Source organism: Bos javanicus, chromosome 7 (assembly GCF_032452875.1).
Source record: "Bos javanicus breed banteng chromosome 7, ARS-OSU_banteng_1.0, whole genome shotgun sequence".
Classification (NCBI taxonomy): domain Eukaryota; kingdom Metazoa; phylum Chordata; class Mammalia; order Artiodactyla; family Bovidae; genus Bos; species Bos javanicus.
This window is the reverse complement of record NC_083874.1, coordinates 1296587-1322995: the sequence shown is the minus strand read 5'-3', so window position 1 is coordinate 1322995 and position 26409 is coordinate 1296587. Positions and strand designations below refer to the sequence as shown.

At 41.2% G+C, this 26409-nt stretch overlaps 1 protein-coding gene and 1 long non-coding RNA gene across 3 annotated transcripts in view; both read right to left on the bottom strand.

The window, feature by feature from the left end:
• Positions 1–26409, bottom strand: part of RNF130 (ring finger protein 130) — a 139346-nt gene that overhangs the window by 14485 nt on the left and 98452 nt on the right. For both annotated transcript variants that reach the window (XM_061421283.1, XM_061421282.1), the window contains exons 4-6: positions 11490–11561; positions 9555–9637; positions 814–910 (exon numbers count right to left, since the gene is read on the bottom strand). In XM_061421283.1, coding sequence (XP_061277267.1) covers positions 814–910; positions 9555–9637; positions 11490–11561 — 252 coding nt within the window. The remainder of the gene's footprint in view (positions 1–813; positions 911–9554; positions 9638–11489; positions 11562–26409) is intronic.
• On the bottom strand, positions 4459–6864 carry LOC133250281 (uncharacterized). Its single transcript, XR_009737289.1, has 2 exons — positions 4972–6864; positions 4459–4714 (listed from the first exon to the last, which is right to left on the bottom strand). It is a non-coding gene; the product is annotated as an uncharacterized LOC133250281 (long non-coding RNA).

Sequence of the window (26409 nt, the reverse complement as noted above, 5' to 3'; positions counted from 1 at the left end):
TAGTCAGTGCTGGCTCACCTGGCTATGGCTGAAGTGCTCTATGTGGCTGGCACCCAACCAAAGCCCCTACCCAGCTGTCAGAGATCTGCTCAGGGCTGGCACTGCCTACCCTCACTGACTGCAATTACCAACATCTGGGAGAGCAAAGCCCAGAGAAGGGAATGGCACCCCACTCCAGTACTCTTGCCTGGAAAATCCCATGGGCAGAGGAGCCTGGTGGGCTGCAGTCCATGGGGTCGCTAAGAGTTGGACACGACTGAGCGACTTCACTTTCACTTTTCACTTTCATGCACTGGAGAAGGAAATGGCAACCCACTCCAGTGTCCTTGCCTGGAGAATCCCGGGGAGGGGGGAGCCTGGTGGGCTGCCGTCTATGGGGTTGCACAGAGTTGGACACGACTGAAGTGACTTAGCAGCAGCAGGAGAGCAAAGCCAAATTCAAGAGGAAGAAACATAAGTAATGACACGGTTTTATACCATGTTGAATGCAGAAAAAATTACTACTGGACTACAGTTAAAAATCCACATTCTACTCCTTAAAAAAAAAAAAAAAGATATTGGAATATAGAAAAATCACATCCTTCTTTCTACCTTAGTTCTTCATCACACACCTACCACCCAACAGAAGCATGCTTTAAAGTAGACTGGCACCGTTCTTCAGCTGCCCTTCCATGAGTTCTCCGATGGGGGCTGGACTGTGATGTGGGAAAAATGTAGTAATGGACCAACAAGACTATCTGGCAGAGAAAGCCTATGTTATGTTATGCTTAGAGGTAAAACGACACAGACGTATTAACAAAATAGGAAACATACCACAATGCCCAGGGCCTTCAAAATATTAAGTTTGCACATAGGACAGGTACAATGTTCACTAAGCCAGGGATCCACGCAGGATTTGTGGAAAACATGCCTATAAAAAAACAGAGAATTATATCACAAATTATATCCTGAAAAACTCTTAGGCCAAAATGTAAAGAAACGAAATTTTTAGTTAGTCTGTTTGGTCCCAAGAGACAAATAGTGAGGATGTACTAAAACAGAGCTGGCAGAAAATCTCCTAAATCCAATCTTATATGTTAACAGCACTGTATAATGAGAACTGATAAGTAGTATTTGGCTGTTCGGTTTTATTCCATCAAATTCCAAATAAAGATTTGAGGAAAAGTAGGAAATTTACTAAGAATGAAGATAACTATATTTTATAAATCAGTTGTTTCCAATATCTAAAACAGAAAAATAGAATTTCAAAAAATACTAACCAGAAGTTAAATATTAACCAGGAGTTTAAACTCTATATAATTAGTTTCATGGACTTCTGTTCAAACGTTGTTTAAAACATTATTTAAAGAGTTCTTGTAAAACAGATAGACAGGGAGCCCAGCCTGGCACTCTGTGAGTACCTAGATGGGTGGCGGGGGGGAGGGGAGGGATGCTCAAGAGGGAAGTGGTATATGTCTGATTATGGCTGATTTATGTTGTTGTATAGCAGAAACCAACACAACATTGTAAAGCAATTTTCCTCCAATTAAAAAAAATAAACCAAAGGTAAAAACAAAAAAATAAGTAAATGAAATGAAAAAAACAAGACTTCTAAGCAACCCAAGTTAAATGCTTATAAAGTTACAGGGTAGTTGGGACTATTTTTAGGGATGAGCTGTGCTTAGGGATCAGATAACATTTAACCAGCAGTTTTTAGCTGAAATGTTGAAGGGAGAGAGGATGGGCGATTTTTATTCCAGAGAGTGGACAGTCACATCCTTGTGACTGGAAATAAGTCATGGAGGGTTTTGCATTCTTGAAGAAGGTCCCTGTGCCCTATGGAAAGGGGAAAAGACAGTGAGGGAGCTGTTGGAATCATTTCTCAAGCTCCTGTGCCTCCCTGTGGTAGCTCTGAGAGCCTGAAATGAGGCCACAAGGAAGCCCCCGAGTCCTGGCCCATGGGGCAGGGGCAGAGACAGGGGCCAGGACAGGCACCATTATCTAATCACAGTCTCGGGACAAGATAAAAGAAATTTTGAGAAAGATACCAAATTGAACCATCATATGCTTTTTAAATGTTGTTTATTTGTACTTTATATATTAGCTTATAAGCAGTTATGTATACCTTTTCAAAATGTATATACCTGTTTTAAAACGTAGCTTCGATTTAAAAAAGTAAGAGATTTAGAAAATTCACTATTTTAATTGGGATTTGGAAGAAACATTCATGCTTACAGTTTCAACCCAAATAACCGATCATCACTCGGTAGCCTTGTGCCCACTTTTTGGGGGAAGAATCAAGATGTGTGTGCGTGCTTAGCCTTGTCCAACTCTGCCCAGATCTCCTGCATGACAGGCGGATTCTCTACCCACTTCGTCACCTGAGAAGCCCAAGAATTAAGACATTGGCAACTAAATGGTAGTAAAGGACCTGCCCGCCAGTGCAGGAGACATGAGATGCGAATTCCATCCCTGGGTTGCGAATCTCCCCTGGAGGAGGGCTTGGCAACCCACTCCAGTATTCTTGCCTGAAGAATCCCATGGACAGAAGAGCCTGGTGGGCTACAGTCCATAGGGTCACAGTCAGTCAGACACGACTGAAGTGACTTAGTACACACAGTCTGAAACTTAGATAACGCAATGAATCAGAACCTCATCAACCCTGAAGGTTTTCACTTAAAGGGTCAGAGTCATCGAACCATAGGCAAGACCTAAACTCATTTAGTATACATAACACATTGTCACATCTGTTTACTGTTCCTTGCATCTGGAGTGTACTCTGAAAGGGAGATAAAGGCTTGCCCCAGAATTCTGCTGAGGGTATTCTCAGAGGTGGGGATTATTCCCCAGCAGCTGTGACGGTGTTGGCTGTGGCCTAAGAAAGATAAGAACAAGGCCTCCAGTCCTTTTTTCAGATACAGACCCCTTTAGGTCTGACATAAATGACAGCTCCTCCTCACTGCAAGGGTGCATCTGCCTTTATTTGGCAATGTTTCTGGGAGGTCTATGGACCAGTGAGGGTTTGGTCCGCGTTGGCAGAGATGGGGGGCTGGGGAGGTGCTCTCAGCCAGTTTGATGCAGTGTGGACAGTGGACTTGGGCCAGCTGGCAGGTGACAGAAGGCTGTGTGACCTCTGGTGCAGCTGCTGTGGTGTTGGGGAGCTGACCTGAACCAGCTGTCTGTGGAAATCCTGGTTTAAGTCAGCACTGCTGGCTTTTACCTTCCCTTCTTACCAGCATTTCTGCTTTCCTCTTTTCTTATTATCTAGCTTTTCTTTTCTATTATCGGTTATTTGGAACGAACAAAATGGTTTAATCCTGTAATTTTTAAAGCTGTGTAAGTTGAGTGTTCTCTGTCCCTTTAACCTTAGTTATAAATGGATTTCTCTTATGTCAGGGTCCTTAAGTGTTCCCTTGTAGGTTTGCCGATCTAAAACAAAGTGTCTGGTTCCCTGTGGAGCACTGTAATGAAGGAAAACAAAGACCAACTGTTCTCTAGGGACAAGCTGGGAAAGAAAGCCTCTCTTCCTTAGCTAACTCAAAATCAGAAAGCTTTTTTGTTTTTTCTCCATGAAAACCCCTTTCCTTTAGGCTATCTGCCCAGCCTATGGCTTTGCCACCCTCAGTCGCCACCCCAGCCAGCAAGCTGCCCCTTCCTCCCTCCCTCCCAAACGTCTTCCTCCAGTCACGCTCTTTCCAGGATTACAACAGTCTAGCTCCTGCACCTGGCCCAGGAAACATCAGTCTAATTCCCACAGCACAGCTCTCTCTCTTCACCTGCTGGCCCTTCTGATACAAGCCGTCACTCTCCCTCAGGCCACTGACAGCACTGTCGTGAAGAGCTGCCCTGTATTCGCCGATCTCTTCTTCGTCACCTGTTTTCTTTACCTCTTGCTTCTGTCTCCTCAGGTCTACTGTTTTACCAAACTCCACACGGCCTTCCCTTCCTCCTGGGCAAAGTTCTGCTCCTACCACAGCCTGAGCCGTGACAAACAGCCCTTTCTGACTACCAGCTGTCTCATCTGAACACTGCGGGGGAGAAGCACAATGGGGTGCTGCCTGCCATCTACCTCATGAGGCTGTTTGGAGCAGTAAGTGAAAAACTTAGAAAAGGCACCAAGGATATGCCAATAAAAGGTATTATTAAACATACAACCAGGCAGAGTAATGCCAGTATTTCACACAACTCCTGCTACACGGTCAGAACACTTCAGCGTGCCTCAGGTCTCTGCACGCCCGCACCAGAGTGACCTCTTACAGGCTGGCAGATGTATGAAAGGCATCCACAGACACCTCAGAGGGGCACGTGGGGCCAGTCAGACCTGGAAAGAACTCCTTCCCACTGTTCTAAAAAGACCCGAATAATAAAAACGCACACAAACACAGAAAAGGGCCCCACACACTTAGGGCTGAGCGGTGCACATGGACGGAAAGCGGGTGATGCGTTGGGGAACAATGAAACATGTAAAGGACAAGTGTATCAGAGCTTCAGAAAAGTCCTTTATTCCTATTAGAAATACTTTGGGATACAGAAGTACTTTGGGATATATGGAAGTATAGAACAGAATAGGGAACAAAACCAGTAACATTAAAACACAACGCCTTCCCGCTCTCCTACTTCCCAACGCACTGTAAGCTAGAGTGATCAGAACAATGGCTGGGGAGGGGCGTGAGGCGTCTACACTGAAGGCGAGTTGTTTTCACAGCTCTGCAGCCTCTTGGTGCCGTGCAACAACCTGGCAAATATAAAAGGATCCAGGATTACTAAAGGTCAGAGACAAGAACTCCTCTTTTCCCCGAACTAGGACTGGCAGTAGACACTGTTTAAATAGGCTTTCCCTCTGAGGAGGGGCATCACAGCAGTGTCTCTGCCAGCCGCCAGGCGACTGACCCACTTTAGCTTCCAAGGTGGCATCTTAGACATACAATGAGCCGAGCTGCAGCACTCTACTTCTGAAAAGTGTTTTTAACCACTAAAAATTTTGTGGCTGACCTTTAAATAGAAGAGCTGCAAAGCAGGGTGCCAGTCTTCCAGTTTCTAAGTTGTGTTGGCTACCATCCAGAGGACGGCCGACGGTGGTCAGCTGACACAAGGAGGAGGTCCCAGTGCGGGGCTGACTGCCATCTGTCCTCAGGGAATTAACATGACAAAGGTAAAGAGTAAAGGCCACGCAAGAAGCCGATCCACAAGAGGTTTGCTCTCTGTAGAAAGTTTTAGTTCAGTCTTGGGATAGGTATGTTAAAAGGAAGGACAGACAGACATAAAGGCACCTGTACTTTCTTCCTGCCTTACTCAGGGGAAGAAGAGATGGTGAGTGCAGATGCTTTTCAGAATCTGGCTGTAAAGGGGAGAAGCTGTAGGGTGGCACAGCTTCGGAGCTGGGTTTAAAAGAGAGTTATAAAAACTGGAGAGGAAATGCTTGAGCGTGATGAAATGCTGGTGGGCAGACACAGAAGAACAAGAACTGGAGGGAGCAAAGAGTCAAGAGCCAGGTCTCAAGGATGGGAAGGTGTTGGCACACAGAGGCCCAGGTTGAAAAAGCACATTAGAACCAAGGAGGCGGTCCTATGTCCTGATGGGAGGCAAGGTTGCAAGGGTGGGTGTGGAGGCAGGTACGCGTGAAGGCTTAGGATCAGTAAGCCAGGAGAATTTCAACTAACAGCCTTGGTTTCTGTGAAGATAATGGTGACGTATCTGACGAGAGTGAGGAATAAAGGGATGAGTGAAGATGTTTAAGGAGAATAGATACCCCTGGATGTGCTGCTTGAGGAGAAGGGAGAAATGACCAGGGAAAAAGAGGGGCTCTGGGCAGTGCTTCAGGCCCAGCTAGCCTTCCAGGCACCAGAGCTGTCCGACCAGAGCTAAAGGAAGACATAGGCGAGTCACACATCAGACCAGTTTTAATGACCCACAGACTACAGAGGGAAGGGAGAGTATCTGAGAGAGAGAGAGAGACCAGAGCAAGTAGCACACAAGAGTTGTTAATTCAAAGGTACTTGAAAGGGATCCATGGGAAAACAGAGGCTTGGAGAAGATGTGGAATAAAGATGAGTATTTGTGTGGAGCCATTCTCTAGATCAGGCGTCCTCAACTGGAGGCATTTGTGGTTGTCAATGGCCATGTGCGGGGGGTGTTACTGGCACCTACTAAGTGGAGCCAAAGATACTGCTAAATAACTCGCAATGCAGGGGGAGCCCTTCAAACCTGCCCAACAAAGAAATGTCTGGTCCCGAATGTCAACAGTGCCCAGGTGGAAAGACCTTGCTCTAGGTCAAAAACTGTCAACTTGGGTCATACAAAACGTTGCTTGACTGCAAAGTTAGTTTTACTGCACCTCAGAATCATGCTGTTGTCACCATCTCAGTTAGAGGAAGTGTTTTGTGAGCAGGCTGTGCAGCACAGAGAAAGCTACAACCAGCTTCAAAGTAAAAGGGGGAGTGTCATCTAGACAAGGATCTAGGAATAGAAGACAACCCTGTGAGCAGTGTCCCAATCACAGGTGCAAAAAAACACTAAGTTTGTCAAACTCTAATACTCGAAAGCAGACAACAAATACAAAGGTTGAGATCCCCTCCTTTGGTGGTAGGTCAAATTCTAAGAAATTTCTAAGATCAAGCACAGCTCTACATTTCAATAGATGGCGTGGCCTTGCAGCATCAGAGTCACCCCTGGCACTTAATAAAAACGAACAAGCCCGGGGCTCCCCTCAGTATATATTTCTGAAAACTCCCCATTGATTCTTGACCTTTGGAAGGAAAAAAGAGAACTAGGAATGAAACTCTAGAAAAGCCAATTCTTGGAAGGACAGAAAGAATATGGAACAAATTTCCCAGCACAATCTAGTTTCAGCTGAGGCTCCCCTGAGGAAAACACTGTCATCTTACTAATTACCACTAACAGCTTTGGAAGCCTTCATTCTTAGGTCCCAGACAGTCCTAGGGGCCCTTGGACTGAGACAGGGAGACAGAGAATCTGCAAAGACTTGACTTCTTCCTGGCTATTCCAGTTTCAAAAGAAACCTGTGCAGGTAAAAACAGTTTTTAAAAGCAAGTAAGAGTGGATTATACTTTATAAAGTATCCTATTACTGTTTCCCCTGATTTGTATAGCTGATCCTTGAACAAATGTGGAGGGGCAGTGGTTAGGGGTGCTGACACCCACTGAAGTTGAAAATTTACATATAACCTTACAGTCAGCCCTCTGTATTCATGGGCTTCTCTGCTGGCTCAGATGGTAAAGAATATGTCTGCAATGCAGGAAACCCAGGTTCGATCCCTGGGTTGGGAAGATCCCCTGGACAAGGGAATGGCTACCCACTCCTGCGAAATCCCACAGAGAGAGGAGCCTGGCGGGCTACAGTCCAAGGGGTTGCAGAGTCATACACAACTGAGTGACTAGCACTTCCACTTTCTTTTTTTCTGTATTGATGGTTCTGTACATTCAACCATCAGCTGATCACCTATTACTACAGTATTTACTACTGAAATTAGTCAACTGGTGCAATTCAAACCTGTGTTGTACAGGGGTCAACTGTGTTTGTGTGTGTATTTCCTTTAGCTTCATGGTTTTAGATCTGAAAAACTATAATTAGATAATTTAATTTTCTACAGGACAGCTGACATTTAGTTTTATAGTTTCCTTAATATGTAAACTGAATGACGTGACTTCTAGAATACTGGTTTTTCCGTTTCAATATATGGAATTATTCATAAATTATGATTTAGTGAAACCCAGATCTCTCTGGATTCAAAATGTATACCTTTGTGAGTAAGTAAATTAACACCAGTAGCCTCATGGAGATAATCACCACAGATTATTTTATTCATTCACATGTTCCATATTATTAGAAGGTAAGAGTTATGTGAATCAGTTTTAAATGAGAATGGAGAAGGCTTTTGATTTAAGGCTTCTCAGTAGGTGACTTCATATTTCTTCCAATCAATGCTCAGACTGTATATCTTAATGTTTCATACTCCCGAGCTTGGCGTAGCACCATGGTAGAAATCCACACGCTCTTTTGTGGGCATCAAAGTGCAGGCAAACATCCTCCTTTCTGAGGGAGGCATGTGGCCCTATGTAAAGAGCAGAAATAATGCAGAAGGACATTTTTACACCAGCGCTGCCATTTCTGAGTCGTGTGACCCTGACCCTGGAAGCTCCACTACTGGCTTCCCCACACCTCACTGGACAGCGGGGAGACAGCAGATGCAAACTGCACAGAGCAGAGTGCCTGACCTGGGGCAGGCACACAGCACACAGCAGTCCCCCCACTTCACACAGCCAAGGCCAGTCAAAGACTTAACCCAAGCCCTAGACTTCTGGTTGTTGCTCAGTTGCCCACTCACGTCTGACTCTTTGTGACCCCATGAACTGCAGCATGCCAGGCCTCCCTGTCTCTCACCATCTCCCGAAGTTTTCCCAAGTTCATGTTCACTGCATCGGTGATGCCATCCAACCATGTCATCCTCTGATGCTCTTGTCTCTTTCTGCCCTCGATCTTTCCTAGCATCAGGGACTTTCCCAATGAGTCGTCTGTGTGCATCAGATGACCAAAATATTGAAGCTTCAGCGTTAGCATCAGTCTTTCCAGTGAATAGTCAGGATTGATCTACCTTAAGATTGACTGGTTTGATTTCCTCGATGTCCAAGGAACTTCCAGGAGTCTTTTCCAGCACCACAGTTCAAAGGCATTGCTGCCTTTGGCATTCTGCCTTCTTTGCGGTCCAGCTTTCACAATCATACCTGCCCACTGGGAAGACCATAACTTTGACTACACGGACTCCCGTCGGCAGAGTAATATCCCTGCTTTTCAACACACTGTCTCGGTTTGTCAATCGCTTTCCTGCCAAGAAGCAACAGTCTTCTGATTTCATGGCTGCAGTCACCATCTGCAGTGATTTTGGAGCCCAAGAAGAGAAATCTGTCACTACTTCCATCTCTTCCCTTCCTATCTGGCATACGGTAATGGAGCCAGATGCCATGATCTTAACTTAATATTTAGTCTTAAGCTGGCTCTTTCACTTTCCTCCTTAACCGTTATCAAGAGGTTCTTTAGTTCCTCTTCACTTTCTGCCATGTGGCCTAGTGGTAAAGAAGCCACCTGCCAACGCAGCGTTCTGGTACCCAGTACCAAGTGGACACTGCTGAGGCGTTACTGGAGAGACTAGTGATGAACCCTTGGTCTGAGAAGGAGAGGATCAGTGGCTAGATCTGAAGTCTACAGAAATGAAATCCACAGAAAGCACAGAAATAAAAATTCTTGACCTTACTGCTTTTAGGCTACTGATGCACCCCACCCATTTTTCTCTTAACTAGAGAAGGTTTGCAATCAGTTCTTGCTGAAGTCTGCAGTAGAGCTGCCAGGGCCACACGACTCAGAAATGGCAGGGCCAGCGTAAAGATGTCCTTCTGTATTATTTCTGTTTACCACTACATTCAGTGTGCAGCCAGGCCTCTTCCCACCAGAAAAGTTGTGGGTAAGAATGGCTCTCAAAAGCAAATGGATACCCACTCCAAAAGGGAGATACACAAATCACATTAGTACCATTCTATTTTAAACAAAGAAAGCCGACATACTTGCAGGGCAGAATCCGGACAACATCATTCTGTTTATAGCTTTCTATGCACACTGCACAATGATCGAAGTCTGGGTCTGTTTCCTGAAACACAAGGCACGGGAACAAAAGTTACACACTACTCCTAAAAGTACCTAAATGGAGGACATACAATCCAGCTAAAATTTCTCCTGTGGCAACTATGGTAAACAGGCGATTATAGAATGAAAGGTTATAAAAAAACGTAGTATGTTTCCAACTGCTTAACTGTGTCAACCCAAATTGTATGCGGGCCAATCTATTTTGCTTTTAAACTACAGTATAACAATTATTACTAATTCTGTTTGTGAAATATCTTAGAAATCAGAATAATAACGTTTTTCAAGATATAAAAACCAGCCATCACCTTGGACCATCTTCTCCCCACTACGGCTGCGTCAGTATTCTGAGTATGTTTTCCTTATCAGGACACTCATCTCACCACAAAATTAAGTACCGGCAGGAAAGATGGTGAGCCACCACAAGACCTGGCCCAAGGATGGGAGATCTGGGACAGAGAACAGCCATGGATTCGACTCTACACTAGGTCTTGATCAAGGTTCAGGAAGAGTCTGCCAGGTGTTTGGTCAACAAGGGTAACTGATCTCTGCCTCCTCTGGACTGGGGAAGGGTTCCCCTGCCCGGTCATGAAACAGCGCACTACCAGGAAAGGCAGCACTGTTTGTTGCGTCACTGCCCCTTGGACTGAAACTCAGCAGGACAGCTGCTGACAGGTGTAGGAGACACAAACTACGAAAAGTGTTGGCTTTAACAAGGAAAGATGGTTAGCATGGGGGACAAAGTAGGATGCATAAGCTGAATGAGCTCCAGAGAAATTCAAATTAATGTGGCAGCTGAAGGCTATCAGATCAAAAAAGCATTTATATGGGCAATCACTCCTCTGGCATGAAGTACAGTTGTTGAGATGCTGCATATATTTTCTGCAAGTATTTTTAATTTTTTCCTTCGTGTACCATGAAGTTCACTGAAAATATTTCTACCGTTTGGAGCTGTGACAGGGGAAACTAGATGCAGGGTGTCAAGGAAGTGGGAATAAAAATGAGTAAAGTCAAGAAAGTGGTAAAACTTAAGAGGATGGAGAATTATCTGTAATTATCCTTCCAGAGTTCTTCGATAAAAAATTAGAGTTGGTTTTTAGCAGAAGACAGGTTTGGTTTTTATGCCTTCAGAGACACAATTTTTAAATTCTAGATAGCCTTGAATATATTGAATATAGGGTCTCACATTAAGTTGCTATTTTTGTCCGCTATTTTGTAAGAAAGCAGAAGCAGGACTCCACCAAGTTTTGCGATCTGACTGAAGAACTGGGGTTAGCAATTTCAGCCACAGATAGCTTCTATCACTGCCTCTATGATTTATTCCCTGTAAGCTTCCAGGCCCAACTCTAGTAAACTGTGCCCTTCTTTCAAACTGCTTAGCCACCTGTACAGGAAGTGCCATGTTAACCACCACCCCCTGAATGTGGGTCTCCAGTTTTCCACGAACTGTGAAGAATTAAAACATAAAAGAGAGATGCAAAGTCTTAGAAAGCACAGGAAGAGAATGCACATTCCTGGTTCTTTACAGAAGAACCCCAAAGTACGCTAGGTTTTAGCAGAAGAAAAGTGTTGAAGAGCACAGCTAGGGAAATTATAAGTAGTCCAGTGAAGCTAATGATGATAAGAGCATTAAAAGTCCAGGAAAATTAGAAAACTGTAAGGAGGATCTCCAGATGACAGGCATACTAAGAATAAGATTTCCAAGAGAAGTTAGTTTACAATAAAGCATTAGATAGTATGCTTGAAGTAAAAGGAAAACCTAATGGAGACACAAATGGTCAGTATGTATTGTCACCTACCAAATAAAAAGCAAAACAGTATACTGTTTTTACAGTGCTAAAGAGGTTTCATTACTGTACCTTATCACCCTTTTTCACTGTTCTGGTTGTCAATTTGCTGATGGCTTTCTTGGCTGCATCTCCAAGACGACGCTATGAAAATAGCAAAGAAAAACAGATGTTAAGTGCAAAATCTCTGGATTTTTCTTATTTCAGGAAACTTTATTAAAATTTTTACTGAGTTATAATAGATATACACATTATATTAATTTCAGGTATGCAACACAATGATCCAATACTTGTATTATGTTTTGAAATGATCACAATAACTCAATATCCATCACCAGACAGACCTTTTTCCTTCTTGTGATAACTTTTAAGATATACTCTAGATGATATGGCACCCCACTCCAGAACTCTTGCCTGGAGAATCCCACGGAGGGAGGAGCCTGGTAGGTGACAGTCCATGGGGTTGCAGAGAGTCGGACACGACTGAGCGACTTCACTTTTACTTCACTTCACTAGATGATATTCTTTACTTTAAAATAAATATATAAAGTCCTATTATCCTACATTACTTTCCAAGTCATATCATATGAAAGGATTCCAAGAAAGCAGTTAAAAAGTTAGAAAAACTGGCAGTTTCTCCACAGATTTAGCATTCTGGTAAAAAAGTGTATATAGTTAAAAAAAAAAAAAAAAAAAAAAGCCAGGTGTCATAATCACCAATGCATTTTGTATCTAACAAACATTTCTAACATTATCAGTATCTAGTTCTTACACACGTCAGAGCTACTGCCACTGTTCCAATAGCTTTCTTATTCTGCTCCAAGGGTGACACACTAATTATTAGACACACAAGCTCTGTCTTTGTGAAAGGATATCTCAAAAACTCCTTAAAACTGCTTATCAAGATCAGTGTGTGGGGGAAGGGATGCAGTCATGAACTCTGCTTCTGACTGCCACTGCTATGCTCCACGATTTAGGAAGGTACATTCACCTTTCTGAGTTTGAGTTTTTCTCATTTATTTAAGAGAGTTAAATCAGGCAAATCTCTAAGGCTTGGAAAAGAGTAGGAAGGAGTTAGATGAAGAAAGCATTGGGACAGGAAGGGGGATTCTGGACCAAGGACTAGTCCAGTAAAGACAAACAGGTAAGAGGCACAGGTATGTGAGGGAAATTACAGACTGATATAACTGTAACTATGGTGAGCATATATTTTATTACTCATATTAGAATGTTCTGAGAGTGAGAGGACCCTGTTAATAATTATACTGGGACAATAGGTGCAAACCGAGACTGCAGGTGCACTGGGACAGATGGTCACCTTGCATATGCTGCTGCTGCTGCTGCTAAGTCGCTTCAGTCGTGTCCGATACTCTGTGCGACCCCAGAGACGGCAGCCCAGCAGGCTCCCCTGTCCCTGGGATTCTCCAGGCAAGAACACTGCTGTGGGTTGCCATTTCCTTCTCCAATGCATGACAGTGAAAAGTGAAAGTGAAGTCGCTCAGTCGTGTCCGACTCTTCGAGACCCCATGGACTGCAGCCTACCAGGCTCCTCTGTCCACGGGATTTTCCAGGCAAGAGTACTGGAGTGGGGTGCCATTGCCTCCTCCCCACCTTGCATATAACCAGATCCTAAACTGTGATAGGAGGCAGATGATGGGGCTGTAGTGGTATGACAGAGGCTAAAACAAGGGAGACCCTGGGTTTTATCCTGAGGATGAAACAAAAACAACAGAAAATTTTAGGACGAACTTCAAAGTACACAAAAGAAAAAAGAATTTAATGGGCCTTTAAAGTATTCATCATTGAGTTTCAATGATCAATATTTCACTATATTTTTCATCTATTCCCCTCTCATTACTGTCCTAGAGCATTTCAAAGGCACATCACAAACACTGTATGCTTTCACCCATAAACTCATACCAAGTGAACTATGTCTAACAGACATGGGCTTTTGTTTGGTGCTACTGTCTTACCTAACAAAGTTAACAATAATTAATCAACATAATCTAACACTCAAACTATTTCCTCAAGTGTCTCCAGAATGTCGTACTATCGTTGGCTTGCTTGAATCAGGATACAGCAAAGTCTAAACATGGCATTTGCTTGCTATGTCTCTCAAGTCTCCTTTAATCTACGAGTCCCCTCAACCACATACATGCATTCATACATACACATGCATACATACACATATTTCAAAAACAGCCTTATGGAAACATAACTGACTTAAATTGCATAAAGTGTACAATTTGAAGTTTTAACTTGACCCATGAAAGCATTACAATAATCAACAGTCTATCATCCTTCCCAAATTTCCTTGTGTCTCTTCCTAATTCCTTCTTCCTGCCATCCTTTCACTTCATCCCCTATGGCTTACTTTCTGCTACTATGGTTTATATTTTTGGGAGTTTTATGTAAATGGAATGATAGTGTATACTATTTTCTGTATGCTTTCGTTCACTCAGCATAATTACCCTGAGATTAACCCATGTTGCCGCATGCATCAATAGTTCACTTCTTTCTTATGCTATGTAGTATCCCATTGTACCACAACTTATTTACCCTTTTCCCTGTTGATGAGGCAGTTTTGGTGGTAATAAATAAAGCTAAAAACAAACAATATACTTTATATTCAAACAGTACACAGGTCTTTGTAAGGATCTGTGCTTCCTTTCTGCTGGGTCAAACAGCTATGCAGCAGGGAAGACTGGCTAATATGGCAGGCATGTCTGACTTTTTAAAAATTAATTAATTTTCTTACTGAAGGATAATTGCTTTACAGAATTTTGTTGTTTTCTGTCAAACCTCAACATGAATCAGCCATAGGTATACATATATTCCCCTCCCTTTTGAACCTCTCTCCCTATCCCACCCTTCTAGGTTGATACAGAGCCCCTGTTTGAGTTTCCTGAGCCATATAGCAAATTCCCGTTGGCTATCTATTTTACATATGGTAACGTAAGTTTCCATGGTACTCTTTTCATACACCTCACCTGCTCCTCCCCTCTCCCCATGTCCATGTCTGTTCTCTATGTGTTTCTCCATTGCTGCCCTGTAAGTAACTCTTCAGTTATAATTTTTCTAGATTCCATATATATGCATTAGAACATGATATTAATCTTTCTCTTTCTGACTTACTTCACTCTGTATAATAGGTTCTAGGTTCATCCACCTCATTAGAACTGACTCAAAGGCGTTCCTTTTAATGGCTGAATAATATTCCATTGTGTATACGTACCACAACTTCTTTATCCATTCATCTGTCAATAGAAATCTAGGTTGCTTCCATGTTCTACTATTGTAAACAGTGCTGCAATGAACAATGGGATACATGTGTCTTTTTCAATTTTGGTTTCCTCAGGGTATATGCCTAGGAGTGGGATTGCTGGGTCATATGGTGATTTTATTCCTAGTTTTTAAAGGAATCTCCATACTGTCTTCCATAGTGGCTGTATCAATTTACATTCCCACCAACAGTGCAAGAGGGCTCCCTTTTCTCCACACCCTCGCCAGCATTTTTTGTTTATAGACTTTTTGATGTTGCCATTCTGACCAGTGTGAGGTGATATCTCATTGTAGTTTTGATTTGCATTTCTCCAATGAGTGATGTTCAGCATCTTTTCATGTGTTTGCTAGCCATCTGTATGTCTTCTTTGGAGAAATGTCTGTTTAGGTCTTTTTCCCACTTTTTGATTGGGTTGTTTGTTTTCCTGGTATTGAGTTGTATGAGCTGCATGTATATTTTGGGAATGAATCCTTTGTTAGCTGTTTCATTTGCTATTATTTTCTCCCATTCTGAGGGTTGTCTTTTCACCTTGCTTATAGTTTCCTTTGCTGTGCAAAAGCTTTTAGGTTTAATCAGGTCCCACTTGTTTACTTTTGTTTTTACTTCTGTTACACTAGGAGGTGGGTCATAGACGATCTTGCTTTGAATATGTCATCAAGTGTTCTACGTTTTCCTCTCAGAGTTTTATAGTTTCTGGTCTTACGTTTAGGTCTTTAGTCCACTTTGAGTCTATCTTTGTATATGGCATTAGGAAGTGTTCTAATTTCATTCTTCTACATGGAGCTGTCCAGTGTTCCCAGCACCATTTATTGAAGGGGCTGTCTTTGCCCCATAATATATTCTTGCCTCCTTTGTCAAAAATAAGGTACCCACAGGTGCATGGGTTTATTTCTGGGCTTTCTATCTTGTTTCATTGATTGATATTTCTGTTTTTGTGCCAGTACCATACTGTCTTGATGACTGTAGTTTTATGGTATAATCTGAAGTCAGGAAGGTTGATTCCTTCAGCTTCACTCTTCTTTCTCAAGACTGCTTTGGCTATTTGGGGTCTCTTGTGTTTCCATGTAAATTGTGAAATTTTTTGTTCTAGTTCTGTGGAAAATGTCATTGGTAATTTGATAGAGATTGCAGTGAATCTGTATCATTTGGTAAAATAGTCATTTTCACAATATTGATTCTTTCTACAGGAACATGGAATATCTCTTCATCTGTTTCTGTCATCTTTGATTTCTTTCATTAGTGTCTTATTATTTTCTGTTTACAGTTCTTTTTGTCTCCTTAGGTGAGTTTATTCCTAGATATTTAATTCTTTTTGATGCAATGGTGAATTGATTAAGGATTGATTCCTTAATTTCTCTGATTTTTCATTGTTAGAATATAGAAATGCAAGGGATTTCTACATATTGATTTTGTATCCTGCAACATTGCTAAATTCACTGATTAGCTCTAGTAACTTTCTGAAACTTTCTTTAGGGTTTTCTATGTATAACATCATGTCATATTCAAACAGTGAGAGCTTGACTTCTTCTTTTCTGATTTGGATTCCTTTTATTTATTTTTCTTCTCTGATTGCTGTAGCTAGGACTTCCAGAACTATGCTGAATAACAGTCATAAAAGTGGACACCCTTGTCTTGTTCCTGATCTTAGGGGGAATGCTTTCAGTTTTTCACCATTGAGAATAATGTTTGCTCTAGGCTTATCATATATGGCCTTTGCTATGTTGAGGTAGGTTCTAGGTTCCCATTTTTTTTGAACAGTTTTAAACAATAGAATGGGAAAGACTAGAGATCTCTTGAAGGAAATTAGAGATACCAAGAGAACATTTCATGCAAAGATGAGCACAATAAAGGACAGAAATGGTATGGACCTAACAGAAGCAGAAGATATTAAGAAGAGGTGGCAAGAATACACAGAAGAACTATACAAAAAAAAGATCTTCATGACCTAGATAATCATGATGGGATGATCACTCACCTCGAGCCAGAAATCTTGGACTGTGAACTCAAGTGGGCCTTAGGAAGTATCACTACAAACAAAGCTAGTGGAGGTGATGAAATTTCAGTTGAGCTATTTCAAATCCTAAAAGATAATGTTGTGAAAGTGCTGCACTCAATATGCCAGCAAATTTGGAAAACTCAGTAGTGGCCATGGGACAGGAAAAGGTCAGTTTTCATTCCAATCCCAAAGAAGGGCAATGCCAAAGAATGCTCAAACTACCACACAATTGCACTCATTTCACATGCTAGTAAAGTAATGCTCAAAACTCTCCAAGCAAGGCTTTAGCAATATGTGAACCATTAACTTCCAGATATTCAAGCTGGATTTAGAGAAGGCAGAGGAACCAGAGGTCAAATTGCCAACATCCACTGGATTATCGAAATAGCAAAAGAGTTTCGGAAAAACATCTATTTCTGCTTTATTGACTATTCCAAAGCCTTTGACTGTGTGGATCACAATAAACTGTGGAAAATTCTGAAAGAGATGGGAATACCACACCACCTGACCTGCCTCTTGAGAAATCTGTTTGCAGGTCAGGAAGCAACAGTTAGAACTGGACATGGAACAAAAGACTGGTTCCAAATACGGAAAGGAGTGTGTCAAGGCTGTATATTGTCACCCTGCTTATTTAACTTATATGCAGAGGACATCATGAGAAATGCTGGACTGGATGAAGCATAAGCTGGAATCCAGACTGCCAGGAGAAATACCAATAACCTCAGATATGCAGATAACTCCACTCTAATAGCAGAAAGCAAAGAAGAACTAAAGAGCCTCTTGATGAAAGTGAAAGAGGAGAGTGAAAAGTTGGCTTAAAACTCAACATTCAGAAAACTAAGATTATGGCATCCAGTCCCATCATTTCATGGCAAATAGATGGGGAAAGAGTGGAAACAGTGGCTGACTTTATTTTTTTGGGCTCCAATCTGCAGTCACTGCAGATGGTGACTGCAGCCATGAAATTAAAAGATAATTGCTCCTTGGAAGAAAAGTTATGACCAACCTAGACAGCATATTAAAAAGCAGAGACATTACTTTGCCAACAAAGGTCTGTATAGTCAAAGCTATGATTTTTCCAGTAGTTGTGTATGGATATGAGAGTTGGACCATAAACAAAGCTGAGCACTGAAGTATTGATGCTTTTGAACTGTGGTGTTGGAGAAGACTCTTGAGAGTCCCTTGGACTACAAAGAGATCCAACCAGTCCATCTAAAAGAAATCAGTTCTGAATATTCATTGCAAGGACTGATGCTGAAGCTGAAACTCCAATACTTTGGCCACCTGATGAGAAGAACTGATTCATTTGAAAAGACCCTGATGCTGGGAAAGATTGCAGGCGGGAGAAGGGGATGACAGAGGATGAGATGGTTGGATGGCATCACCGACTCTATGGAAATGAGTTTGAGTAAACTCCAGGTGATAGACAGGGAGGCCTGGCGTGCCACAGTCCATAGGGTCCCAAAGAGTCGGACACGACTGAGCGACTGACTGAAATGAACTGAATCATAAATGGGTTTGAATTTTATCAAAGGCTTTTTCTTTATCTATTATCATATGGTTTTTATCTTTCAGTTTAATATGGTATCACATTGATTAATTTGCATATATTGAAGAATCCTTCCATCCCTGGAATAAACCCAACTTGATCATGGTGTCTGAACTTTTTGATTTGTTGCTGAATTCTGTTTGCTAATATTCTGTTGAGGATTTTTGCATCTATGGTCATCAATGACATTGGCGTGTAGCCTTCTTTTTTTTGCGTTGTCTTTGTCTGGTGTTGGTATCAGGGTGATGGTGGCCTTGTAGAATGAGTTTGGAAGTGTTCCTTCCTCTGCACTTTTTCAAAAGCTCTTCTCTAAATGTGTGACAGAATTCTCTCCTGTGAAGCCATCTGGTATTTTGGTAGATTTTTGACCACAGCTTCAATTTCAGTGCTTGTTACTGAGTTGTTCATAATTTCTATTTCTTTGTGGTTCAGTCTTGGAAAATCGAACATTTCTAAGAATCTGTCCATTTCTTCCAGGTTATCCATTTTACTGCCATATAGTTGTTCATAATAGTCTCTTATAATCCTCTGTATTTTTGCATTGCCTGTTGTAACCTCTTTTTCATTTCTAATTTTGTTGATTCTTCTCTATTTTTTTCTTAATGATCCTGGCTAAAAGTTTGTCAATTTTGTTTATCTGATCAAAGAACCAGCTTTTAGTTTTATTAATCTTTACTATTGTTTCTTTCATTTCTTTCTGCTCAGACATTTATGATTTCTTTCCTTTTACTAAATTTTTTTTTTTTTCTTTTTTCCAGTTGTTTTAGGTGTAAAGTTAGGTTGTCTGTTCGATGTTTTTCTTGTGTCTTGAGGTAGGATTGTGTTGCTGTAAACTTTCCTCTTAGGACTGCTTTTGCTGCATCCCATAGGTTTTGAGTTGCTGTGTTTTCATTGTCATTTGAGTCGAGAAATTTTTTGATTTCCCTTTTGCTTTCTTCAGTAACCTGTTGGTTATTTAGAGATGTATTGTTTAATCTCCATGTGTTTGTGTTTCTTACAGTTTTTTTCTTGTAATTGATACCTAGTCTCATAGCATTGTGGTCAGAGAAGATGCTTGAACGAATTCAATTTTCTTAAACTTACTGAGGTTTGATTTGTGACTCAAGATGTGGTCTATCCTGGAGAATGTTTCATGTGCACTTGAGAAAAAGGTATATTCTTCTGCATTTGGGTGAAATGTCCTGAAAATATCAATGAGATCCATCTCATCTAATGTATCATTTAAGACCTGTGTTTCCTTATTAATATTCTGTTTTGATGATCTGTCCATTGGTGTGAATGGGGTGTTAAAATCTCCTACAATTTTTGTGTTACTGTAAATTTCTCCTTTTATGTGTTAGTGTTTGTCTCATGTATTGAGGTGCTCCTATGTTGGGTGCATAGATATGCACAATTTTTATGTCTTCCTCCTGGACTGATCTCTTGATTATTATGTAGTGCCCTTCCTTATCTCTTGTAATCTTCTTTAAGGTCTATTTTATCTGATATGAGGATTGCTACTCCAGCTTTCTTTTGCTTCCCATTTGCATGGAATATATTTTCCCATCCTCTCACTTTCAGTCTGTATGTGTCTTGAGGTCTGAAGTGGGTTTCTTGTAGACAGCATATATATGTATCTTGTTTTTGTACCCATTCAGTCAGTCTGTGTCTTTTGGTTGGGGAATTTAATCCATTACACTTAAAGTAATTATTGATATATATGTTCCTATCGCCATTTTCTTGTTTGGGGTTGATTTTATAGATCTTTTTCCTTCTTTTGTATTTCTTGACTATATAAGTCCCTTTAACATTTGTTGTAAAGCTGGTTTGGTAGGACTGAATTCTCTTTAACTTTTGCTTGTCTGAAAAGCTTTTTATTTCTCCATCAATTTTGAATGAGATCCTTGCTGGGTACAGTAATCTTGGTTGTAGATTTTTCCCTTTCAGTACTTTAATTATATCCAGCCATTCCCTTCTGGCCTGCAGAGTTTCTGCTGAAAGATCAGCTCTTAAATGTATGGGGTTTCCCTTGTACGTTACTTGTTGCTTTTCCCTTGCTGCTTTTAATATTCTTTCTTTGAGTTTAGTCTTTGTTAATTTGATTAGTATGTGTCTTGGTGTGTTTCTTCTTGGGCTTATCCTGTATGGGACTCTTTGTGCCTCTTGGAGTTGATTGACTATTTTCTTTTCCATGTTGGGGAAAATTTCAACTATAATCTCTTCAAAAATTTTCTCATACCCTTTTTCTCTTCCTCTTCCGGGACCCCTGTTAATTCAAATGTTGGTGTGTTTGACATTGTCTCAGAGGTCTCTGAGACTATCCTCAGTTCTTTTCATTCTTTTTAGTTTATTCTGCTCTTCACAAGTTATTTCCACCATTCTATCTTTCAGCTCACTGATTTGTTCTTCTGCTTCAGATATTCTGCTATTGATTCCTTCCAGAGTATTTTAAATTTCAGTAACTGTGTTGTTTGTCTCTGTATGTTTATTCTTTAATTCTTCTAGGTCTTTGCTAATTGATTCTTGCATTTTTTTCCATTTTGTTTTCAAGGTTTTTGATCATCTTTACTATCATTATTTTGAATTGTTTTTCATGTAGTTTGCCTATTTCCTCTTCATTTATTTGGACTTCTATGTTTCTAATTTGCTTCTTCATTTGTGTAGTATTTCTCTGTCTTTTCATTATTATTATTATTTTACTTACTGTGTTTGAGCTCTTCTTTTCCCAGGCTTCAATGTTGAAGTCTTTCTTCCTGTAGGTTTCTGCCCTCCTAAGGTTGGTGCAGTGATTTGTGTTGAGCCGCTATTTTTTAACAGTACATTCAGATGCTTCCAGTTACTCCAGCGATGATTATCTGGTTGGTGGATATTCCATGGCCTCTCCATACCTACTGCAGTACTTTTGGCCTGTCCTTCACTCTGTTAGTACTGAACATATACAATGAAAAATTTAAAGAAAAATATATTCACTGTATCCTCTTTAATTTCCAAGTGTATCAAGAGTGGCCAAGGAGACTCCTGAGGTGGACACCAGAAACACCATTGAGAAGGGAAGACATCAACGCTGATGCCTCCGGGTTCCTGAATACCTATTCAGCCCCCAGGGGGCTCGAGTCCCTCCCTAGCGCAAGGTAGGCAGTGAGCCCTGCTCACCAAGGTCTCTGGTGGTGGCAGTGTGGGCAGCAGTCCAGGGCATGGGGAACAGTGGTGAGTCTCGCTGGGACACAAGGTGTCTCCTACAGTCTCAGTGGCAGTTGTTCCAGAAGTTCTGGATGCCCCAGGCTTTGGCTGCATGGAGAGCCAGTCTCACATGTCTGACTTTTTAAGAGACTGACAAAATGTTTTCCAAAGTGAGTGTACCATTTCACATTTCCACCAGCAGTGTATGAAAATCCCAATTTCTCCTCCTCCTCACCAACACCAAGTCTTTTTCATTTGATTCTAACAGGTGTGCAGTGGTATCTAATTGAGGTTTTAATTTGCATTTCCATAATGACTAATGAAGTTGAGCATCCTTTCATGTAGTCATTTTCCACCTGCATATTTTCTCTGGGGAAGTGTCTGCTAGAATCTTTGGTCAATTTTTCTGTTGTTCAGTTGCTAAGTGGTGTCCGACTCTTTGTGACCCCATGGACTGCAGCATGCCAAGCTCCTCTGTCCTCCACTATCTCCTAGAGTTTTCTCAAATTCATGTCCATTGAGTCAGTGATGCTATTTAATCCTCTGCTGCCCAATTCTCCTTTTGTCTTCAGTCTTTCCCAGTATTACAGTCTTTCCCAATAACTCATCTCTTCACATCAGGTGGCCAAAGTACTGGAGCTTCAGCTTCAGAATCAGTCCTATCAATGAATATTCAGGACTGATTTCCTTTAGGATTGACTGGTTGGCTCTCCTTGCTGTCCAAGGGCTCTCAAGAGTCTTAACACCACAGTTCAAAAGCATCAAATTTTTGGCACTCTGCCTTCTTTATGGTCCAACTCTCATCTGTATATGACTACTGGAAAAACCATAGCTTTGACTATATGTACCTTTGTTGGCAAAGTGATGTCTCTGGTTTTTAATATGCTGTCCAGGTTTGTTAATAGTTTTCCTTCCAAGGAGCAAGTGTCTTTTAGTTTCATGGTTGCAGTCACCGTCTGCAGTGATTTTGGAGCCCAAGAAAATAAAGTCTGTCATAATCTCCACTGCTTCCCCATCTATTTGCCATGAAGTGATAGGATCGGATGCCATGATCCTATTTTTCTGAATGTGGAGCTTTAAGCCAGCTTTTTCACTCTCCTCTTTCACCCTCATCAAGAGGCTCTTTAGTTCTTTGCTTTCTGCACATTAGAGCTTTATCATCTGCATATCTGAAGCTACTATTATTTCTCCTGGTAATCTTGATTCCACTTTGAGCTTCATCCAGCCTGGCATTTAGCATGATGTACTCTGCAGAGAAGTTAAATAAAAGTGTGACAATATACACCTTTGTCATACTCCTTTCCCAATTTTGTACCTGTCAGTTGTTCCATGTCCAGTTCTAACTGTTGCTTCTTGACCTGCATACAGGTTTCTCAGGAGGCAGGTAAGGTGGTCTGGTACTCCTATTTCTTTAAGAACTTTTCACAGTTTGTTGTGATACACTGTATAATCATTTAAGAGATTTGATTTAGGTCTTACCACTCAGGTGGTTTTCTCTACTTTCTTCAATTTAAGCTTGAATTTTGCAATAAGGAGCTCATGATCTGAGTCACATTCAGCTCCTGTTTTTGCTGAGTGTATACAGCTTCTCCATCTTTGACTGCAAAGAACATAATCAACCTGACTTTTGCAACCTGAATTTTGCAATAAGGAGCTCATGATCCGAGTCACACTCAGTCTTGTTTTTGCTGAGTGTACACAGCTTCTCCATCTTTGACTGCAAAGAACATAGTCAACCTGACTTTAGTTTGACCAACTGGTGATGTCCATGTGCAGAGTCACCTCTTGCGTTGTTGGAAAAGGGTGTTTGCTATCACCAGCATGTTCTCTTGACAAAATTTTGTTAGCCTTTGTCCTGTTTCATTTTGTACTCCAAGGTCAAACCTGCCTGTTATTCTGGCTATCTCTTAACTTTCTACTTTTGCATTCCAATCCCCTATGGACAGAACATCTTTTTTTGGTCTTAGTTCTGGAAGATGTTGTAGGTCTTCAAAGAACCAGTCAACTTTAGCTTCTTTGGCATTAGTGGTTGGGGCACAGACTTGGATTACTGTGATACTGAATGATTTGCCTTGGAAACGAATGGAGGTCATTCTCTGGTTTCTGAGGTTGCACCCAAGTAGTATATTTTGGACTCTTTTGTTGACTATGAGGGTTAATTACTCCATGGCTTCTAAGGTATTCTTGCCCACAGTAGTAGATATAATGGTCATCTGAATTGAATTTGCCCATTTCCGTCCATTTTAGTTCATTGATTCCTAAGATGTCAATGTTTCCACTCTTGCCATCTCCAGCTTGATCACATCCAGTTTACTCATGGACCTAACATTCCCGGTTCCTATGCAATAGTGTTCTTTACAGCACTGTACTTTCCTTTCACCACCAGACACATCCACAACTGAGCGTCGTTTCCTCTTTGGCCCAGCTGCTTCATTCTTTCTGGAGCTATTAGTAACTGTTCTCCATGCTTCCCAAGTACTTACATTGGACATCTTTCTGCCTGGGGGGCTCATCTTCTGGTTTCTGGTCGTTTTGCTTTTTATCCTGTTCAGGGGGTTCTTGCAGCAAGAATACTGGAGTGGGTTGCCCTTTCCTCCTCCAGTGGACCACATTTTGTCAGTACTCTTCACTATGACTTATTTGTCTTGAGTGGCCCTGCATGGTATGGCTCATAGCTTCATTGAATTACACAAGCCCCTTCGCCATGACAAGGCTGTGATCCATGAAGGGGCCCGTTTGTCTAGAGTTTATTGTTTATTATTGGCTTGAGAGTATTTTACATATGCTAAAAGTTCAATGTGCTATCCACTGCACTACAGAGCTATCTAGAGATTACTTTACATACTCTAAATAGAATTCATTTTCCATATATTTTCTCTAAATCTGGTGAAAGTGTTAGTTGCTCACTCATGTCAGACTCTCTGTGACCCCATGGACTGTAGCCCACCATGGCTTCTCTGTCCATGGAGTTCTCCAAGAAAGAATACTGGAGTGAGTTACTATTTCCTTCTCCAGGGTATCTTCCTGACCCAGGGGCTGAAGCTGGGTCTCTTGCATTGCAGGCAGATTCTTTATCATCTGAGCCACCAGGGAAACTTTTAATTTTGATGATGTCAGTTTATCAATGTTACATTTGTCAGTTGTATTCTGGTGTCATATCTAAGTAATCTTTGCCTATCCCAATATTACAAGAGTTTCCTCTATTTTCTTTCTAGAAGTTTATATGTAGGCCTTTAATATGAAGCTCGCTGATTCATTTTAGTTACTTTTTATATGGATCAAGGTATGGATCAAAGTTTTTTTGGTTTTGTTGTTTTCATATGACACATAATTGTTCTAGCCCCACCTGCCCTTCCTCCACTGAACTGCTTTTTACATTTGGCAAAAATCAGTTGACCATATATGTGTGGGTCGATATCTGAATACTGTTTGGTACCATATATCTATTTGTCTATCATTAAGCAAATACCACAGGGTGACGATTTCTTAGCATTGTAACAAATCTGAAGTCAACTCCAACTTTTTTCTTCTTTTCCTATATCTTTTGGTTGTTGTTGATCTTTTGCTTTCCCATATCATTTTAGGTTCATCTCATCAGTTTCTATTAAAAACAAAAGCCTTCTGGGATCCACACTGAGATTGCTCTAAATGTATAGATCAACTGGGAGAGAAATGACATTTTAATACCGAGTCTTCCCCCCAAAACTGTATATCTCTCCATCTATTTAACTTTTATTTCTCTCAACAATATTCTATAGTTTTCACTGTATAGGCTTGCATATCTTTTGTGAGCTCTCTAAGAATTCTCTGTTTATGCTATTTCTTGTTGATGCTAATAGAATGGTATTTTAAACATTCAATTCCCATTCATTGCTTGTACAGAAAATTCATTAATGTATCTGATACTTTGCAACCTTGTTAAACCCGTCTGTTAGTTCCAGTATCTTTTTAATGAGCTCCATCAAATTTTCTTCACAGATAATAATGTTATCTGCAAATGAATAGTTTTACTTCATTTCTAATACAGATACATTTCTTTTCTCGTTCCTTACTGAACTGGCTAGAACCTCCAGTATAGTGTGGAAACAGTCTTCAGAGCACACATCTATCTCTTGCTCCTAATTTAAGGAAAAACCATTTAGTTTTTCTCCTTTAAATATGATCATGCGTGTGTGCTAAGTCACTTCAGTTGTGTTTGACTCTGTAACGCTATGGACCGTAGCCCACCAGGCTCCTCTGTCCATGGGATTCTCCAGGCAAGAATACCAGAGTGGGTTGCCATGCGCTCCTCCAGAGGATCGTCCAAACCCAGGAATAGAATCTGTGTCTCTTGTGTCTCCTGCACTGGCAGGTGGTTCTTTACCACCAGCACCACCTGGGTCAGTTTTTCGTAGATGTTCCTCATCAGTTTAAGGACGTTACCTTTTATGTTTACTTTGCTAAGAGATTTTAAAAATGTCACTTAACTTTTACTGTAAAAAAAAAAAAAACAAATAAAAACAATGGTAATAGTGTATAAGATGATCATAAAAACATATCCATAACCTGTAAGTACTGGAAACAAGTCGTAAAGACAGCAGGATGGTTCTTTTGTAGCTTTTGTCCCCCAAGGAGGCACAGGGTCCCTGATGATGAATGATGATGAAATTCGCTCAGTCGAGTCCAACTCTTTGTGACCCCATGGACTCTATAGCCCATGGAATTCTCCATGCCAGAATACTGGAGTGGGTAGCCTTTCCCTTCTCCAGGGGATCTTCCCAATGCAGGGATGGAAGCCAGGTCTCCCACATTGCAGGTGGATTCTTTACCACCTGAGCCACAAGGGAAGCCCAAGAATACTGGAGTAAGCAGCCTATCCCTTCTCCAGTGGATCTTCCCAACTCAGGACTAGAACTGGGGTCTCCTGCATTGCAGGCGGATTCTTTACCAACTGAGCTATGAGGGAAGCCACAGTGTCCATACTAGTCCTCAAAAATGAGAGAAAGTCTCATATGTTGAAACAGGG